At 42.0% G+C, this 17,134-nt stretch overlaps 1 protein-coding gene across 26 annotated transcripts in view; it reads left to right on the forward strand.

Annotated features, from left to right (window-relative positions):
- The window catches only part of BCOR (BCL6 corepressor), an 86,005-nt gene that overhangs the window by 52,077 nt on the left and 16,794 nt on the right, over positions 1 to 17,134 (forward strand). For 12 of the 26 annotated variants that reach the window (XM_083439118.1, XM_083439095.1, XM_083439120.1 and 9 more), the window contains 4 exons: positions 8,172 to 8,450; positions 8,783 to 9,136; positions 12,092 to 12,420; positions 12,904 to 13,041. In XM_083439118.1, the coding sequence (XP_083295244.1) occupies positions 8,172 to 8,450; positions 8,783 to 9,136; positions 12,092 to 12,420; positions 12,904 to 13,041 (1,100 nt within the window). The remainder of the gene's footprint in view (positions 1 to 8,171; positions 8,451 to 8,782; positions 9,137 to 12,091; positions 12,421 to 12,903; positions 13,042 to 17,134) is intronic. The other 14 variants (XM_083439104.1, XM_083439112.1, XM_083439105.1 and 11 more) reach the window with 2 other exon arrangements.

Below are 17,134 nucleotides of genomic sequence, written 5' to 3' on the forward strand. Positions count from 1 at the left end.
TCTCTCCCAATGGTCTCCATTCTGGCTGTTCCCCAATTTTCTGCCTCTCGCCAGACATTCATTGTTGGGTGGTTTTCCATTCGCTTCCTCACCCACCCCCTAAATATTTTTTGTTATATGTCCACAAATCTTGGGGCTTCCACAAGCCTTTTGATACTTCCCTCTTGTGTGTGGATGGTGGTTCTTTTTGGCAACTTAAGGACGGGTCCTGAGAGTTCACTATTCTTATGTACAATGTGACTTGGAAAAGGGGTTTACACATACAACAGAATGGATTGTACACAGACTATAGTGAGGTGAGGTTTCTTTTTTGAAGGTTTTTCTATGTGTAAAAAGACCCTCAAATACAACCGTCTACAATTAGAAAACTATAGAGGCCAGTGAGATCCTTTCTCTCTACTATGTTAGTGTCCCCCCCCCCCGTGAGGTGGGGGCATTTACAAATGGTAACCTCACCTGCCATCTGAAGTGCTATATTATAGTCCACTTTACCACTTAATTCTGCTGCCTGTTACCTTCTGGATTGGTAGATTTCTTTGCTTTGCTTTTTTCGTTTATAGATCTGAGATTGGACAGAATGTTCTCAGGCCCTTATGGGAACTGTTAGCTGCCTCCTTTGGGGCTCTTACATACCTATGGCAAACTTTTATTATCATTACTTTAAAAAAACCCAAGTTAAAAATAAAAAAAATCCTGGTAAAAAGCATTCTTTTCTTCACCTTTCCCCCCCAAATACCAGCAAAACAAAGTTAGATGTGATAGTAAAAGACTGAGTACTGGTGATTTTCCTTATCTCTGACCGAAGTGGAATTAGCTGAGGCCATGAAAGGCTTTGGCATGTCTTAAGTTCTCTGAGGGAAGGTTCTTGCCAAAGCAGGAAGTCTGTGGAGAAGTAAGATGCCCTATTGGTTCTCAGTGCTGCTAATTATCTGAACAAAGGTAGTCCCCCCCCCCTTTTGTGGGCCCACTCCATACATGCAGCCACGTGAGTTATTAGTGAGTGGGGCGGGGAACCTATGAGGTCCGGGTGGTTTTTAAAAAACTCCATAGGAACCCTTTTGTCAGTGCAGAGTTGTGCTGGCTGAGTAAACCCTTTGGGGAGCCACTTGCTCAAGCATCTAGGATTAGGTGGTGCTAGAGGCCAGCCACCTGGGTCACTGCAGCAGACCTGAAATGGTGAGAGGGAAAGTCTAGGCTAGGAAGAGATTGCATGTCTGCAGGTAACTGTCTGTACTTCTCTTCCTTATAGCAAGAGTAGTTGGGCTACTGTGGATTTATATGAGTGGAGTCTTTTGTGGTGTGCATATGGAACTGCCACACTCAGGTAGAGTCTCATTCAAGCAAGCAAAATGCTGGGGAGGTAGAAGCATCTGCCTGCTCAAGTGCAGCCTAGAACATGCCTAATATAGTGGAAGAAAGGCTGTAACACTTGCCGGCAGTTTGAGTCAAGTTTCTGCAATGCCCAACTACTAGGTCTGGTTGCTAAGTTTAAATGGTCTGAATAAAAGCAGTGGCTCTCATAGGATTGGTCAAAGTATTAATTTCTGTTTTCTAGATTCGTCCTTAATAATCAGCTAATTATTTTCATTCTCATAAGTGTGCTCTGAATGTTTTTTCTGGTGCAGTGGTGCAAAACAAATTACAGCAATGTTCATTGTGCTGCCTGCAGACGGATTGGTGCAAATTTATTTCATTTTAAATAATTTTTATCCATGCATCGACCTGTACTGAAGCAGACTTAGAATTGAGGCACAGAGAGAAAGTTTCCTAAAACCAATGATTCATCTGACCCCCAGGATATTTCCACTGCATTTGAAAATGCGTAGCAATTCTCTACCGGTGAATTGCATAATTTGGGGGGGGGGGTTGGTAGAGGGCCAAACGGTGCCAGGTACATCCAACCTGAAAATGCGAAAACCGAAATGAGAGGCAAGCCTCTGTATTCTTTTTTCCAGGGAGTTTAAAAATCAGGAGGAACGGGGAGAGCCATAGCAAAAACTGCTTTGTTGCCAAGGAGACTTGTAAACGTTGCTATGGAGAGCTTCTTTCCCACAAATGTGATAAATTATGGGATGTGTTCAGCAGAGGAATGATTTAAGCAGCCTGGTATATGGATCCATTTGAAATGGGCATGGCGGCTTAATAGTGCTAAAAGGAAGTGTCATTCGTTCTTTGATAAATACTATAATTTTTAGGCAACCTGACCCTTTTTAAGGCTTTAGCTGCTGCAGCATGACCACCGTTCTGCACCAAAGAAACCTAAAGTGGGACAACTAGTGGAACAATGAATCTTCCCCGCAGGCCATGTAGCAAAAGCAGTGAGATCCATAACCCTTTTCCTATTTGTTTTGGAAAGCAGAGTGCTGAAGTATAGGATGATTCCTAAACTACCTGTCTGCTGCAAGAAATAAATTAACCAATTAAAAAGCTCTTGCAAGTACCAAGTGCTCATTTGCAGAGGAAGCTCTGGCTGGGTCTCTGCATGATTCCCTGCTGTGGACTTGCCTCCTTCCAATCAGCCTCTGCTGATTGGCAAGTGATCCTCTTGCACCTCTGCTTCAGATGTCATTGGATCTTCCAATCATTCCTCATGCAGAAATTCAGCAGCATTACTCAAGCTCAAGAGGAGGCTGCCAATTGCATCTTTGCAAGAGTTGCTGCTCTAAGCTGGCCCTTCTGGTCAAGAAACACCGCTGGCTTCATGACCCTGTTGAGACAAAGGCATAGTTTCCAGTGAGGGGGATAATTGTTACTCCTGCCTTCAACCTCTACATTTTTCAGGTATAAGGGTGATGTATATCAACTTTAATTCAAGAGATAAGTGTTGTTCAACTACCAGAATGTAAGAAAACATTGGAGTAGATGATTTTAAAATGCACTTGTTGTTTAAAATGAATTTATGAACAGTGGGTATAATGTACGACAAGCAGAAGAGAAATGCTTATATCTGTCAGGCTGTTAGGAATTATATTGAGAATGAATCCGTAGCATGTTGGAAATATCTGGATTCCTCAAACCAAACTTCTTTATTTTTAACCCAAGAATTTAGGAGATTTGGGTGAGTGGGTGGGAACTAAATTATGATCTTTACATTTGACATTGTGCCTCTGATATTTTCCATTCATTCTACAATAAGTTCAACCTGTCTAGGAATATTTTTCCAGGGCTGGCATTCTCTTTCTGCTGCTTTATAAGGTTCATGAGGAAGAGACATACACAGAAGTTGTTCATTCTTTTGGGAGGAACAGACTAATTCAGTGTTTCTCCATTGCTCTGACAGATACTTTTCATTTATCTCATTTTGGGAAGATCAAGGCCATTTTGGGGAGATTGCTCAGAATGAACAAGACTGTTAAGCACAATGAAAATGCAAAGTGACAAACATTTATTTGTCTTGCATGCTTGCCAGTGATAAAAAAAGCCAAATCCATGATTTGTTGTGGAGGAAGAAATAAACAAAGGTGGAAACATCCTGCATGTGGCAGAAGTAAAGGATAGCTGATAGTTTGTATCCCTTCATGTAGGGCTTGGAATAGGGATGTATTACTCTGTCAATTTCGATTTCTTATTTTTCCAGTCTTAAATTCTGTTTGGCCAATTTCTGTTGTCATTCATGTGTGTTTTTTTAATTTGCAAGAAATAAGTTATCTTACTATACATATTTTTTGCAAGCACTTTTCCCATAGGTAATACATTTTTAATGTTATCTTCACTAACATAAGCATTTTTCTTTGTGCTTTTCTCAATACACATTTTTGTATGCATATTTTGGTTGGAGAGCTGCACTGTAAAATTCAGAAAAGCATGAAATTTGATGAGTAGTTGTGCTTTGGTTTTCATACGGATTCAGGAAGTGAAAATTACCAAACAAATTTCTCCCCTTTCCCTAGACTTGGGTAATATATTTATTATAACTATTTGATAGATAAGACGTGACTTTCAGTGCATACTCTGATGTAAACCCAATTGAGTTCAATGGGGCTTACTTCTAGGTAAGTGTCATAGGCTTGCAGTTTGGGTCCCGTTTATTTCCAGTGCAGGTAAGAGTGCATGTGAATGGTGTATAGTCCTAGGGTATTTACTCTGGTGTAAGTTTCCCTGAGAAGTAACTTCCATTAAATTCAGACCCATAGGAATGTAGTCTAAGTTGGGCTTAGCTGTGACTAACATAGGCTGGCTTTTGCCAATTGTGATATACTTTTGGATGAGGACACTGGATAATTTTAGAGTCTGGGTGGTCTAATAACATTTCCTAAAGAAGTTCCCCGGGTCAGAACTAAACTGAAGAAAGGAAACGTGTCTGCTACCATGTTTGAAGAAGATAAAGGACTTCATTTTTATAATGAAGTGAACTTGCTTGTTTCCTGTTCGCATATACTTGAAAGGTAAAGGTAAAGGTAAAGGTACCCCTGACCATTAGGTCCAGTCGTGAACGACTCTGGGGTTGCGGCACTCATCTCGTTCTATAAGCCGAGGGAGCCGGCGTTTGTCCGCAGACAGCTTCCGGGTCATGTGGCCGGCATGACTAAGCTGCTTCTGGCGAAACTAGAGCAGCGCACGGAAACACTGTTTATCATCCTGCTGGAGTGGTACCTATTTATCTACTTGCACTTTGATGTGCTTTCGAACTGCTAGGTGGGCAGAGCTGGGACCGAACAACGGGAGCTCACCCTGTCGTGGGGATTCAAACCGCCGACCTTCTGATTGGCAAGCTCTAGGCTCTGTGGTTTAGACCACAGCGCCACCCACGTCCCCTTCACGTATACTTAAGGCAAAGTTAAAAATTATTTGTTGCTCCAAGTATGATAAGTGTACTGTGGGCAACAAATAGTCCTTGAAGTAGACTATTTTCATTCTTGCTGTGGAATGCAAGGTCATATTTTAGTTTCTGTGTTATCATGGTTGGACTGAAGCTGGAAGATTCATGCAATTTTGTGGTGGTAGATTTGGAATGCAAGAAAGACCTGAAATGGCCTTATCCTGAGGAGTTGTAAGGAAAGCTTGCATAAAACACACACATGCAGCGGATGGTTACTTGACTTCACCATCTCTGTAAATTCAGGGTCTCCTTTTTGCCTGATTTTTAGATGTAGGGAATTCCCAGATTGTTAAAGGAGGGAAATGACCTTGTTGTAGGCTGATATTCCTGTGTGCTTTCTTATCTGCAAGAAGAACTGTCTTTGATTTAAAGCTCCTTCCCTCCCCAAACAGATTCTCAGTAGGTAGCAAACTGGTACGGAATGCTAATAAAAAAGTTTAGTGAAGTCATCTTCTATCAGGCTCTTGTGGTAGAGCAGAAACTTTCCCCCTATATTTGACTTCTTAGTTGCTGGACTTATCAGTCAGTTGGGTTTTGTTTTGTTTTTAGCCCTGTTTCAATTTCACATAGAGACTGGTTTGTTGACCAAATCCCTGTGTGTATTCCTGCCCCCCCCCCCACTCCCTCTGGGCCCTTCTGTTACTGCTGATTCTGAACTGCAAGTGTAGCATACATGTGGGCATAATGTGTTTTTTAAAAATCCACTGCTGATAGAATGGGGGTTAGGGGTTGGTCCAAACACCTGAACTTGTTTTAGAAACTGGACTTAGGATTTGGGTTAGAGATGTGAATCAGCCTAAGTGAGAAGGTGGTGGCATCAGAGGAAATGGTAGAGAACCTATTCAGCAGATTTTTGTTATGGTTCAGGTCAAAAGCAGGTTAACAGCCTGGAGTGTAATCCATCTGAGGTCCACTGGAGCTCTTGTTATTCTAGGCCCATTGGAACTAATGATGGTTATATGGGAGCTGTGCTTGATGGTTGTATGCCTTAGTGTTTCCTTTAAATGGTTGGTCTATTGGTTTAAGCTTCGTTTGCAAAATTCTTATTTAACTATGAATAAGAATAAGCTCCAGAACTAAGGCCCGGGGGCCGGATCCAGCCCAATCACCTTCTAAATCCAGCCCATGGACGGTCCAGGAATCAGTGTGTTTTTACCTGAGTAGAATGTGTCCTTTTATTTAAAATGCATCTCTGGGTTATTTGTGGGGCATAGGAATTCGTTCATCCCACCCCCAAATATAGTCCGCCCCCCCACAAGGTCTGAGGGACAGTGGACCCAGCCTCCTGCTGAAAAAGTTTGCTGACCCCTGCTCTAGAGTCATATTTCAGGTATACTTATAATCTTCAAAACAAGGACTTTTCTCTGGGCTAGCAACATCCCAATCCTCTAAATATTTGCAAGAACCTTGCTAGTATTCACTAATGAAGCTTTATACAAAATTAGAGCGGATGCTTTCTTCCAGCATCCAGTCAATAGAGCATCAAATAATAAAGACTATGAAACACCACCAGTCAAGTCTTTATACCAGAGGAAAAATAAGTTGTAGTATTTTCCTTCTTTCCAAGTTTGCAAATCCAAACGTTTTGTAGATTTGATCCAGTGTTGTGTGCCTTGCTAATCATTTTTGAATTCAAACAAATTTCTATACCTCATTTTCTTCATTATCTGTAAGAGATCATATATTTCAGCAAAATCACACATGCTAAAATAGGAAGTCTCATGTGTGTCATATTGAGATATACACCCCCTTTAAAAAAATAAATCACACTAAGAACCGCCTAGAACTCTGTTAAGGGAAACACCTGTTTAGATTGCTGGTCATCATGAGTTCATCAAAGCTAATGTTTGGAGCATGATGTTGTTCTCTTCACCCTATAATCTCAATACATGTTGAACCCGTCCTATAAACCAGTCCCAGGCAAAACTTGTTTCAATGTAACTAAAAATATTATGATAGGAGGGTAACCTAGTCCTATTAATCTGCTGTCAGTTTTATCTGCATGTAAATCTAACTCGTAATAATGGCAACAACACTAAATATTGTGTAGATTCTTGTGCTTTGACATCATCAAGTTTCAATGTAAACGAGCAGCTCCTGTAAATTGGCTCAGTTTAACCCTCACTGTTTTATAATCTTCCTTTGCTGGGTTTCAAAACTCATTTCAGTCTGCTTTTTGAAGTAGCAGGTGTCAGGCAAACTTTTAAGAAGGGGGCTGATGGAAGGAGAAGATAAGGCAGGCAGCAAAATGGAAGAGGAGGAAGTTAAGCGGGTGATAAGATTGATGGGATAAATTAGAGGAGGAATGTGCGGGAGGGTGGGAACAAAGGAGACCAGAGGCAGATACATGAGAAGAGGGCTCCGGCTGCATCCTTTAAAAAAGTCCTTATCTGCAGAGAAAGATAATGTGGGAAGGGCAAAGAAGCTTTAACAGGATTGCATTGGGGGGGGGGAGTTTAAAAATTTTAAAAATTTCAGGTTCAAGGCGTGGGATCCTTATGCATTGTTGATATACAACTTTGATTTTTTTTAGGTCTAGTTCAGAAATGTTTGTCTGTTGGTTGAAGACTGGTTTTTGTTATATTGTATATATCCTTGACTAAGGTTAAGCATAACCTTGAGGATACAAAATGTCAGCCAGGTTTTCAAGGCCTGCTGCACAAAAGGAAGAAAGTTGTAGACTTTTTGAAGACGAGTGGCATTGCAATATGTTAACTGCACTACTAAATCCCCGAATACGTGGATAATGGTGGTGTCATAGGTCAGAAAGGGCCACCTTCAACGTCTGCCTAATTTCATGCAGGTTTCAGGGGCGAGAAGCAGAGAGAGTGAGCAAATCAGATTGGCCCTTCTCCCTTTTCACTCTGGCCCTCAGTATGTGGCCCCTGATTAATTACTCTCTAGGGAACGTGACTCTCAACAGAAAAGGGTTTCCCATCCCTGCAATAAGTGTTTCCAGCAGTTCAGGTTATGGTGTATCGTCACACTCTGTAGCCTTTCATTCCCTGGGTTTGCAAATTTGACTTGGAGCCACTAGAATTAATTCATGGCTACTGGTTATTTTGCATGATGAGAAAAACAATATTTTGCATCATACCTTCTTTTCCTAGTAAAATACCAGCAATATTAGTGTATGTCTAGTTTTCCTATTAGTCCTTGATGTAATAATATTCATCCTTACAAAAATCCATAGTTGTGTCTAAACTTTTTCATCTACTTCGTAAATTCTCTTTACAAGCATGCACTTGGTGCTACAATTGCTCTGAAGAGATGGAAGCAATTGTGCGAGATGCCCGTTGAGTTAGTGATGTGGTAACCCTTTTTGTTTTGTTTTGTTTTGTTTTAAATGAAGGTGATTTTCACAGTACAGAGAGCACCCAGGACCACGGTTTTGAAGTTCCTGAGGAGAAATGTCCTCCAGCAGACAGTTGTGTGGAAAGACTTACTGTATATGAAAAGGCCAGCGACCAGTCCGCAGAAGATGTCAACCAGGCCCTGTGCCCCCAACAGGACAGGAAGCGTAAACATTCTGGTGAGAAAATGCAGAACGATGGAAGCCTTAAAGAAAGCTTTGTAGAGGAGCAGGAAGATGAATTTGCATCAAAAGCAAAAAAGAGGAAGAACTCCAAAGGTAACCCGGCCAAGTTGGTCACTCTTTAAGGCATGGCTTGTGAAGTGAACACTCTTTGGATTAACCTATGTCCATTTATGACCTGTGTTGTGCCAATCCCAAATCCTCGCCTGAATTATGTTTGGGTACCTACAAGGTACAAGAATAGTCATTGGACAACGTAATCTTTGGCCAATGCAAATTGCTGTAGTGCATGCAAACCCCTCCTGAGCTAATCTTTTAAAAATGCATAGTGTGGTGGTGAAGCTGAAACAATCTGCCCCACAAGTGAACTATAGCTTTTGTTTCAAGTTGAGGGCCTTTTGATTAATTTTTAGTTATTTTTCCATTAGATGACTGGCCTGAGAGGGAAATGACAAACAATTCCTCTAACCACTTAGAAGAGCCCAATTGTAATGAGGTGACCAACCTGAAGGTGTGCATTGAATTAACAGGGCTCCATCCCAAAAAGCAGCGTCACCTGCAGCATCTTAGGGAACTGTGGGAGCAGCAGGTGTCACCAGAGAGATCCCCACCCGGCAAGTTGGGCCGGCAAAGCAGGAAAGATTTAGCTGAGGCTGTTCAGCCAGAGGCCACTGCAAAGGTCAAAGACTGCACAGAAGAAAGGCACACCAAGAAAAGGTCAGAGGTCAAAAGCAATAGAAGTTGGTCTGAAGAGTCCCTCAAAACAAGTGACAATGAACAAGGTATGCAGAGATTACTAGGGAAATCTAGCATTACTTAGTGACGCATGCTGCCACCAGTGCTAAGAAGCTGTCAGTAGTTTTTTGGGTAGAAGTTTTATATTATATTATATATAATATAAAATTTTACTATGATCATATAAAGGACTTAAAGTGCCACTATTAAACCACTTATGCTTGTTTTGCCAAATCTGTAGTGTGTGGTGCTAATTGTGTTTTAATGCCACATCCTAGATGTGTGTGCTGTCTGTGTCGTGTGATTCCCTCCCCGCTACAAATTGGGGGGGCGGGGAAGAGAATACCAAAAACCTAAAATATTTTTGTCTGTAGGTTCTTTTTGGTCATTTTTGCTTTTTGATATTCTTAACAGTTTTTGACTTCATAACAGTCCCCCCCCCCTCATCTTTACCAGTCAGGAATGATTTTGATTTCATAACAATTTTTGACACGTATGAATGAGTGTAGATTAAGGAAGATAGTATGAAGAGTACTGCGTCTTTTAACCACGTGTGGGAATTCACTGCTCCATTAGGTTTGAACTTCTGAGTTAATTTTTCCCTCCTCTGGAAAGCTGGAGGGACGGAAGAGGCCTCCTTGTGTTCCATTCTCTTTATGCCAGGAAAGGTGCACAGGTGTCTTTCCCCAAATCTTTTCTGCTTTGTGGTTAAATGCAGACTAGCTGAGTTCTTCTACCTAGCCTGCTTTACCACTTCTTTCTTCTCTTTCCTAATTAGTCGTCGTCACTTTTGTATATAATGCATCTTCTACACATAGATTGTACTGGAAACCAGTTCACAGGAAATAAAATGACAATTTAAATATAACGACAAGCAACGTAGCTGTCATACACAATAAAAGTCTATAGAAACCCACTATAACATTGGAATATAAGATTTCATCTCCAACTGGGAGCAGGTCTTTGGGAAAGAGCTTCTGAGGGTCAAATTATATGTTATGTTAAATTCTTGTTTAACCCTTTCTCCTTGCACTGTTGTTCTGACTAACATCACTCCTCAGAGCTGCTATAGGTACCAACAGCAGGTTCCCTGTAAGAGCAAATAGCAGCTGGAGAAGGGAGGGATTTTAATCAGGACCGTGGTGCAGGGGGAAAGGGTCAATGCCCTTCCCATGTGCTGTACTCCAGATCGCAGCTGCTGTGTCTTAAAATAAAAACAAAACCTGAAACATATTAAATCAAATCATGCATTTAATGTAACACATAGCTTGCCTCTACCATTTCAGACCGTGATAGGCAGAGTTTTGGTTTTTTGTTTTTATATGGGAGAAAATTCTGTTATTGAGAGCAGAGATCTGAATCGTTGAATGTTCTCCCATACAAAAAGACTCCCTGCGCCCGGAAAGCAATCATATGGAAAATGAGCCTTCTTTGCAACATGCTAGTTTTCCAGGTATGGGGATATTTATTTATTTTTGGAACAGAGGAGCATGGAAGTGCAAGCCCCTACTTCCTGCCTGAAAAGTCCAGCCACAAGTTTCACCCTTGTGAAAACTAGGCCTAAGTCTACAACAGCTAGAGGATTCACCACTTTCTTATACGTTTTTTAAAAAGTTTTTTTAAGACAAGAGAGAGAATCCTTCATTAGATAGACAGATCAGACTCATGAGTCAAGCCCTTGGTTTCTATTCCATTCAGACATTGCTTGATCTTACAGAAACAGAATTTAAGAAACCTTGATCTGATGCACTGTGAATTCAGATACAGTCATGCCTTGAGTTGAATGCACTTCGTGTTACTTCCGGGTTTTGCCGCTCGCGCATGCACAGATGCTCAAAATGACATCACGCGCATGCACGTTAGCGGCAAAACGTAACATGCGCAGACGCGCCGTCACGTCTTTTGTGTTCCATTCAGGATGCGAACGGGGCTCCGGAACGGATCCCGTTCGCATCCTGGGGTACCACTGTACTGTTCTTACTTTAAAACCACAGCTAGTCATTCATTTTTATTCATTTTAGTTGTTCTGTTGGTCCCTTTTGGGTTCTGAAGAAGTTTAGTTCTGATTCCTCTTACCTGAAAATTGTCATGTAAACAAACTCATCATGAACCTCTTTGCTTTCTTTACATTTCCTTCATGTCTTAGGGAATCCTTTTCTCTCTTCAGGCATGGTCAGTAGAATGTTACAAAAGTGGAATGAACATTGAAGCTATGAGAAATGCATTGTTGGTATTTTAGAGATGCTGAAAAGGTCACTTAGGGTCAATATATCCTGTTTCTGTACACGACATCCTTGCAAAAGGCAACTCTTGAAAGTTAGGTCCTTGCAATGCAGCAAACAGGAGAGACAGCTGCTTAATGGTTAAGAGCCATACAACACTGAGAAATTGCTGTTTGGATCTATGAATCCCTTTTTCAGAATGCTGCAAGAAACAGACCCAATGCTTTCCTCATTTTTGGTGCACAAAGGGAGACTTTTTCAAAGGCAGAAATGGGAAATTGGGCACTCAACCAGCGTTTCTGATTATGGAAGCCGTTGCTGTGTCCTTTGAATTTTACACTCCACTCTGCTCTACAAAAAGCAAAAATGGGTTTCCTGAGGTGGAAAGGTTTCAGCAGTTCTATACCTGAAAGAGCAGTATATTCCCACTTTGCTAGCATGTCATTACAGGTAAGGAAGCCTCTTCTCTCATCTGCATCCATATAAACAAGTACACTGAGAAGGAGGCCTGATTCATATCTACTTTGCTACTATGCTTAGATGGTGCAGTGTTAGACTGTTTGGTTGTTTACTGTGCTTAGATCTCGGAACAGCAAACTTTGTTTAGCAGATGTACCCGCCCATTACAATTAGTTTTTATCGCTTATAGTCCAAATGTGGAATTGCTTAATGCAAATGTAAAAGTTTTAAAATAATGTGTCATGTGTTAGGTGTGTGTGTGTGTGTTCTCTTTCCTTTCAACACACTATGCAATGTACGATGCCTTTCCTCCCCATTTAGGTATCCCTCCATTCCCAGCATCTCCGCACATGAAGACCCTTTCATCTACCAATATAAACAGCAAAAGGCAAGCCCAGCCAAGCTGTACTCCAGTTTCAAGGTTGGCTGCCAAGCAGCAGAAAATTAAAGAAAACTGGAAGACAGATGTGCTGTGCACAGACGAGGAAGAAGATTTTCAAGCTGCATCCCTGCTGCAGAAACATGGCGACTGTGAGAAGCCACCAGGGAAACGTCAGTGTAAAACAAAACATTTGGCACTGCAGGAGAGGAGAAGGAGGTCATCCCTGACAGGAGATGATGTCACTGATCTCGAAAGTGCTGAGGAGAAGGTATCTTTATTCTAACCCAGTTGTCCCACTAATATTTCAGGTTTGGCTAATATCAGCCACTTTAAACGCTTAGCTTGTTGTCTTATGTAGTGGCCCTTCCAAGCCCTTTCTGTTTACTTTAAAACACATTGTATTGTTCTGCAGTGCTCAATCCACTTTACTCCAGGACAAATCTGTGAGGGCTCCTCAGATTCTTTCAGGATTTTGATCTTAAAACTTTTAGATGGTATAAATCTAGAAGCCGACACTACTACACTTTTAAAAAGAGAGAGAAAGGAAAATGGATTTTCAATGAATTATTAAGGATGGATGGGTGGGGTGTGGAATCCAGTAATGATTTTGACAGGTCATAGTTAATGAGGAGAATCTGGAAGCGACCAGAGGCTCCTTCAGACTGTGACTCTTCGCCAGTCAAATCACATGAGCAGGCATTGTACAATCGCCTGCAGCAGCAGAGTCCCTCATTATTGCCTGTCTCTTCAGCCCTCACAGCTGCAGATTGCAAGTGCCCCTCAGGAGACTCCCCCAAGTCGTCCCATGCCGCCAGAAGCCCGAAGGCTTATTGTCAATAAGAATGCTGGAGAAACTCTTCTGCAAAGGGCAGCCCGACTGGGATACGAGGCAAGCATTGTTTCTGAAGTTCACTACTCTGAATTACAATGTGGAAGATGCTTGGTGTCACACATAATTCTAACTGTGCACGTGGTTGGAGTCTCTCTTTGTGTTCCTTCTCAACATGTCGAAATATCTCCAGGCTCTCTGTTCTGTTTCTTTATTCAAGCGTGCAATTAGTATATTTTGTGAGCAGGGCTAGGAAAGAAACAATATAAACCCCTGTAAGTTAATAACCTTGAGCCTGAATAGGCGCCAGTCATTTTCAATAAGAAATCAGTTCTTGATGTGCTTTGCAGGATGGGGATCGTGAGTAAGTAGTGGGGGATGGGGAGAGATACCCCGATACACAGCCAAAGTTAACATATATGCTACATTTCAGGAAGGTTAATTACCGGCACAGCTTTGGCAGCGTCAGAGTGTGGACACGCTTCATTTCAGGGCTGCTTTTGAACTTCGCATTTTAATGTTATGAATATATATTTTGTGATGCATTCCCATATTTGAAAAACAAACTGGCATTTAGAGCTGGTAAATCACTGGGACTTACAGACTTCAGGTGAAAATAGTCATATGTACAAATAGTTTGGAGATCAGACTTATTAGCAAAGCAGCTCTATAGGTGCCTGTGTCTTTGGGTTTATTTTCCTTTCTACATTTTTAGACATTGCTTGTAAGAATGCTGCCATCCTTAAAATGCTATATATAGAGAGAGAAAGAGGGCGGGGGATGGGTCCTGACGAATCCTTCTGTTGATTTTGTTCTATGGAAAGGTTTTGTTTACTTCTACCTGTAGCAATAAAATGTGAGATCTTCAAAAGCAGGGGTGTGGACTGGGGAACCGGTGCCCTCCATATGTTGCTGGACTCCAGCTCCCATAAACTGCAGGGATGATGGGAATGACTTGCTTCCAGTGGTGGTTATAGAGCTTAGTCAAGCACAAGTCAATCAGAACTTTACCTGTTCTGATCCTTAATCAAGAAGTAGTCAATTTGCTGTACCCCTTTTCCTTGATGAAAAAGAGAAGAGAATCAGTTCAGTATGTTGAAGCCTTTGTTGAGGGGCTAGATAGCAATGTGGCAACTGAAATACGGGTAGTGGTGATATATTTAACTTCTTGTGTGGTAGGGCAATGTGGCATCTTGTATATGGGAAAAGTCCAGTGATTAAAGTCACAACAGACAATTTCATTCTCCAATGCATCATGGAGCACTTTCTAGTCTTGTTGTGTTGGATGAGTTTCAGTTAGCAAGACTTATGGACATGGACAAGGTGCTTGACTTGCTTTGGGCAACTACTTCTGCTCTTCTCCCTTGATGCTCATGGTTTTTTAAAACAGCAGGGTTGACCACATCAGAGAGGTGATTAAAGCCTCCTTGCAAGAGGGGGTGGGCCCCCCACCTGTCAAAAGGAGATAGTGTTAAGACCACTCCTTAAGAAACACTCTGTGGATTCAGAAAATCTAAATAGAAATTGGTCAGTCACTAATGTTTCCTTCTTGGGCAAGGTTCTTGTGGGGTTGCAGGACAGATCTTGGGTATCCTGGGTGAAACCAATCTTTTAGTTCCATTTCAGTTGGGATGTAGGCTTGCTTTGGGCGACCCTGTTAGGAGAGAGACAGAAGAGTGTATTCCTGTTGCCGCTAATTTATTTCTCAAGGGCTTTTGACACCATTGGTCATTCTATGCTTCTGGAATGACTGTCTGAGCTGGGGTTAGGTAGCACCACTACCAATCTGACTTGGATGGTTGTTTTCAGAGGGTGGCGTGTGCTGATTTTGACCTATGTGGCTTTGACCTATGTGGCTCAGCACCCCAATTCCTCAAGGGCCTCTTCTCCCCACATGAAGCAACCCAGACCCTACTCTGTGTGACCTCCTGTGGGAGGTGTGGAGGGTGGCAACAGGAGAAGGAGCCTTTTCCATGGTGGCCCCTCTCCCCTGTAAGTGGAGTGCTCTCTCCAGGGAGGCACACCCGTGCCTGTTTCTAGGTACCAGGCAGAGCCATTCTTATTCACCTAGGCCTTGGGATCTTAATTTTAGCAGGGTGTGGTGGATCTGGAGCTGTTTTTATGTATGTTAGTTGTGTCTGCTGAGTGTCGATGGGGTGTGTAGGAACAGAATAGAAAAGGAATGGTTGGCTGACTAGGAGCACTCCCATGCTGCAGCATTTTGTTGCAGGACCCACTTGTCTCTGTAGGATCTATAGCTGTTAGTAGTGGAGACAGTTCTGAACCTCTGTTCTTCAGCCACATTGGGCTTCTGAGGATGGACATTGAGAACGAACAACAAGAGTTCAGCACCACCTTATTTATATATGTAACAACATTTTACATGAGACGCCCTTGGAAACGTTCTGCTTTTATAGCTACCACATGCCACTGGGAATCTTGCCTCTGACTTTGACGAGGTGTCCCATAGCTTAATTAATTCCAACTGTATTCCACGAGGCTTCAAGGAAAACAAATAAGGACAGTGCTGAAGGCCCTTTCCAGAGTAAACAGCGGCAAATACCAGATTAAAACTCCTCCTGAAACAGCTGTACTGAATGCACAGTTTGAGGGGGAAAGGGAGAGGCATTCCTAGGTGGTACTCTCTGTGTCTTGACTCGGAGATATCAGTTACATGTCTCCTTTCCCTTCATCATGTCTGCTCAGGGCCAAATGAGATGTGATTGTTTCAGCTCAGTTTTGTGTATTGAAACACTCTGTAGGAGGAGGATTTTAATAGCAATGTGAGTGTAGTAGGTTGGGTGCCGACTCCACTATGTGCCTATTGCTTACCTCTTCGTGGACCTTCTCTCCAGAAGCTTTTTGCTTGGTTGTGTTTCAGAGCTTGGCTGTGGGGCTGGGGCGGGCAAGAGATGCACCGTAATGCCCAGATCACCAACTTTCATTAAGGAAAAAAAGAAAAAGAAAGTTTATGGCACTTTTAGAACCCAAGCTGTGAAGCAAAATGTGCAGCCCGATTGTGGAAACTCTAGAGAAGAAACACCTTCGCTTGCTTTTCACTTTTCCACCTTTTATTTTGGTGGAGAAGGGGTTGCTGCCCTATAGAAAACAATGCGTTTATTCAGCATTTGTGTGTAGCTGTGATTGGGGAATAAAGTGTTGTTGCACTTATTTTGGAGGGATTTTGTGTAGTGCACGTCAACCCTCAAATGTTGTCCAGTGCTATCCTGGTGTGTGCGGTTTATTTTTTTAGAGAGAGATGCAGCTGGCAGGGAGGGTTGTGAAATTGATTATAGCAGCAGTGCCATTCATTAAGGGCTGGAGGTGTGTGAAAGGAGTAGGGAAAGAATTGCAGGTTTCAGCATTGAGTGGAAAGATGTTGCCTAGAAGAAAGTCGGATGTATAAATTGAAAAACAACAGAGAAATAGACCTGGAGCCCAGTTTTCCCAGAGGCCATATCTACCCAGGTCTCTTTGCCACTACTCAGTCAACAGATCTAGTTTGATGCTAGCTATGTTTTATTTATTTCTTTGGAGTAATAAATTAACACTCTCTCCCCCGCCTCCCACCCATCACCTTGCAGATGTGTAGGCAGAAGTTAATGGCAGATAAGCCATAGGTGAGGGAAAGTCTGTACTCAACACCTGTACATTGTTTAAAGTCAGGCATGCACACTCTTTTCTCTCTCTGTGATTTGGACAGTTTACGTGTTTACAACACGCACAACTGTTGTCAGGACTAGATTGGCCCTGCACTGGTGTGCAGCTGTCAACCTTTCAAATGACCTCTCTCATGTGACAGGCATAATCAGCTGAAATGCTGTAGTCCATAAGACAGCCAGAAAAGTGTCTCAGACCCACAATACAACAAAGTTTTGAGATTTGTTTGTTGACAAACTTGTTTTCTTCATCTCTTAAATATAAATTGACAGGGAATATATTATCTTGAGGGATGTTAAAATAACTTGTTTTTTTTGTGGTGGTTTTTGTATGACCTTTCTAGTTTTTTTTTGTTGTTTTTTTTAAAAATAAAATTTCTCACCCAAGTGTGTGCTCTCAACATTTCCCCTCTGTTATTGTACAGGAACATGCTAGAAAAGTCAGTGAATTTGGGAGCGGTGGTGAGGGGGCGGGTGTGTGCATTGTGGATAGG

The sequence above is a fragment of the Podarcis tiliguerta genome, assembly GCF_965153285.1.
Source record: "Podarcis tiliguerta genome assembly, chromosome: 4".
Lineage (NCBI taxonomy): Eukaryota > Metazoa > Chordata > Lepidosauria > Squamata > Lacertidae > Podarcis > Podarcis tiliguerta.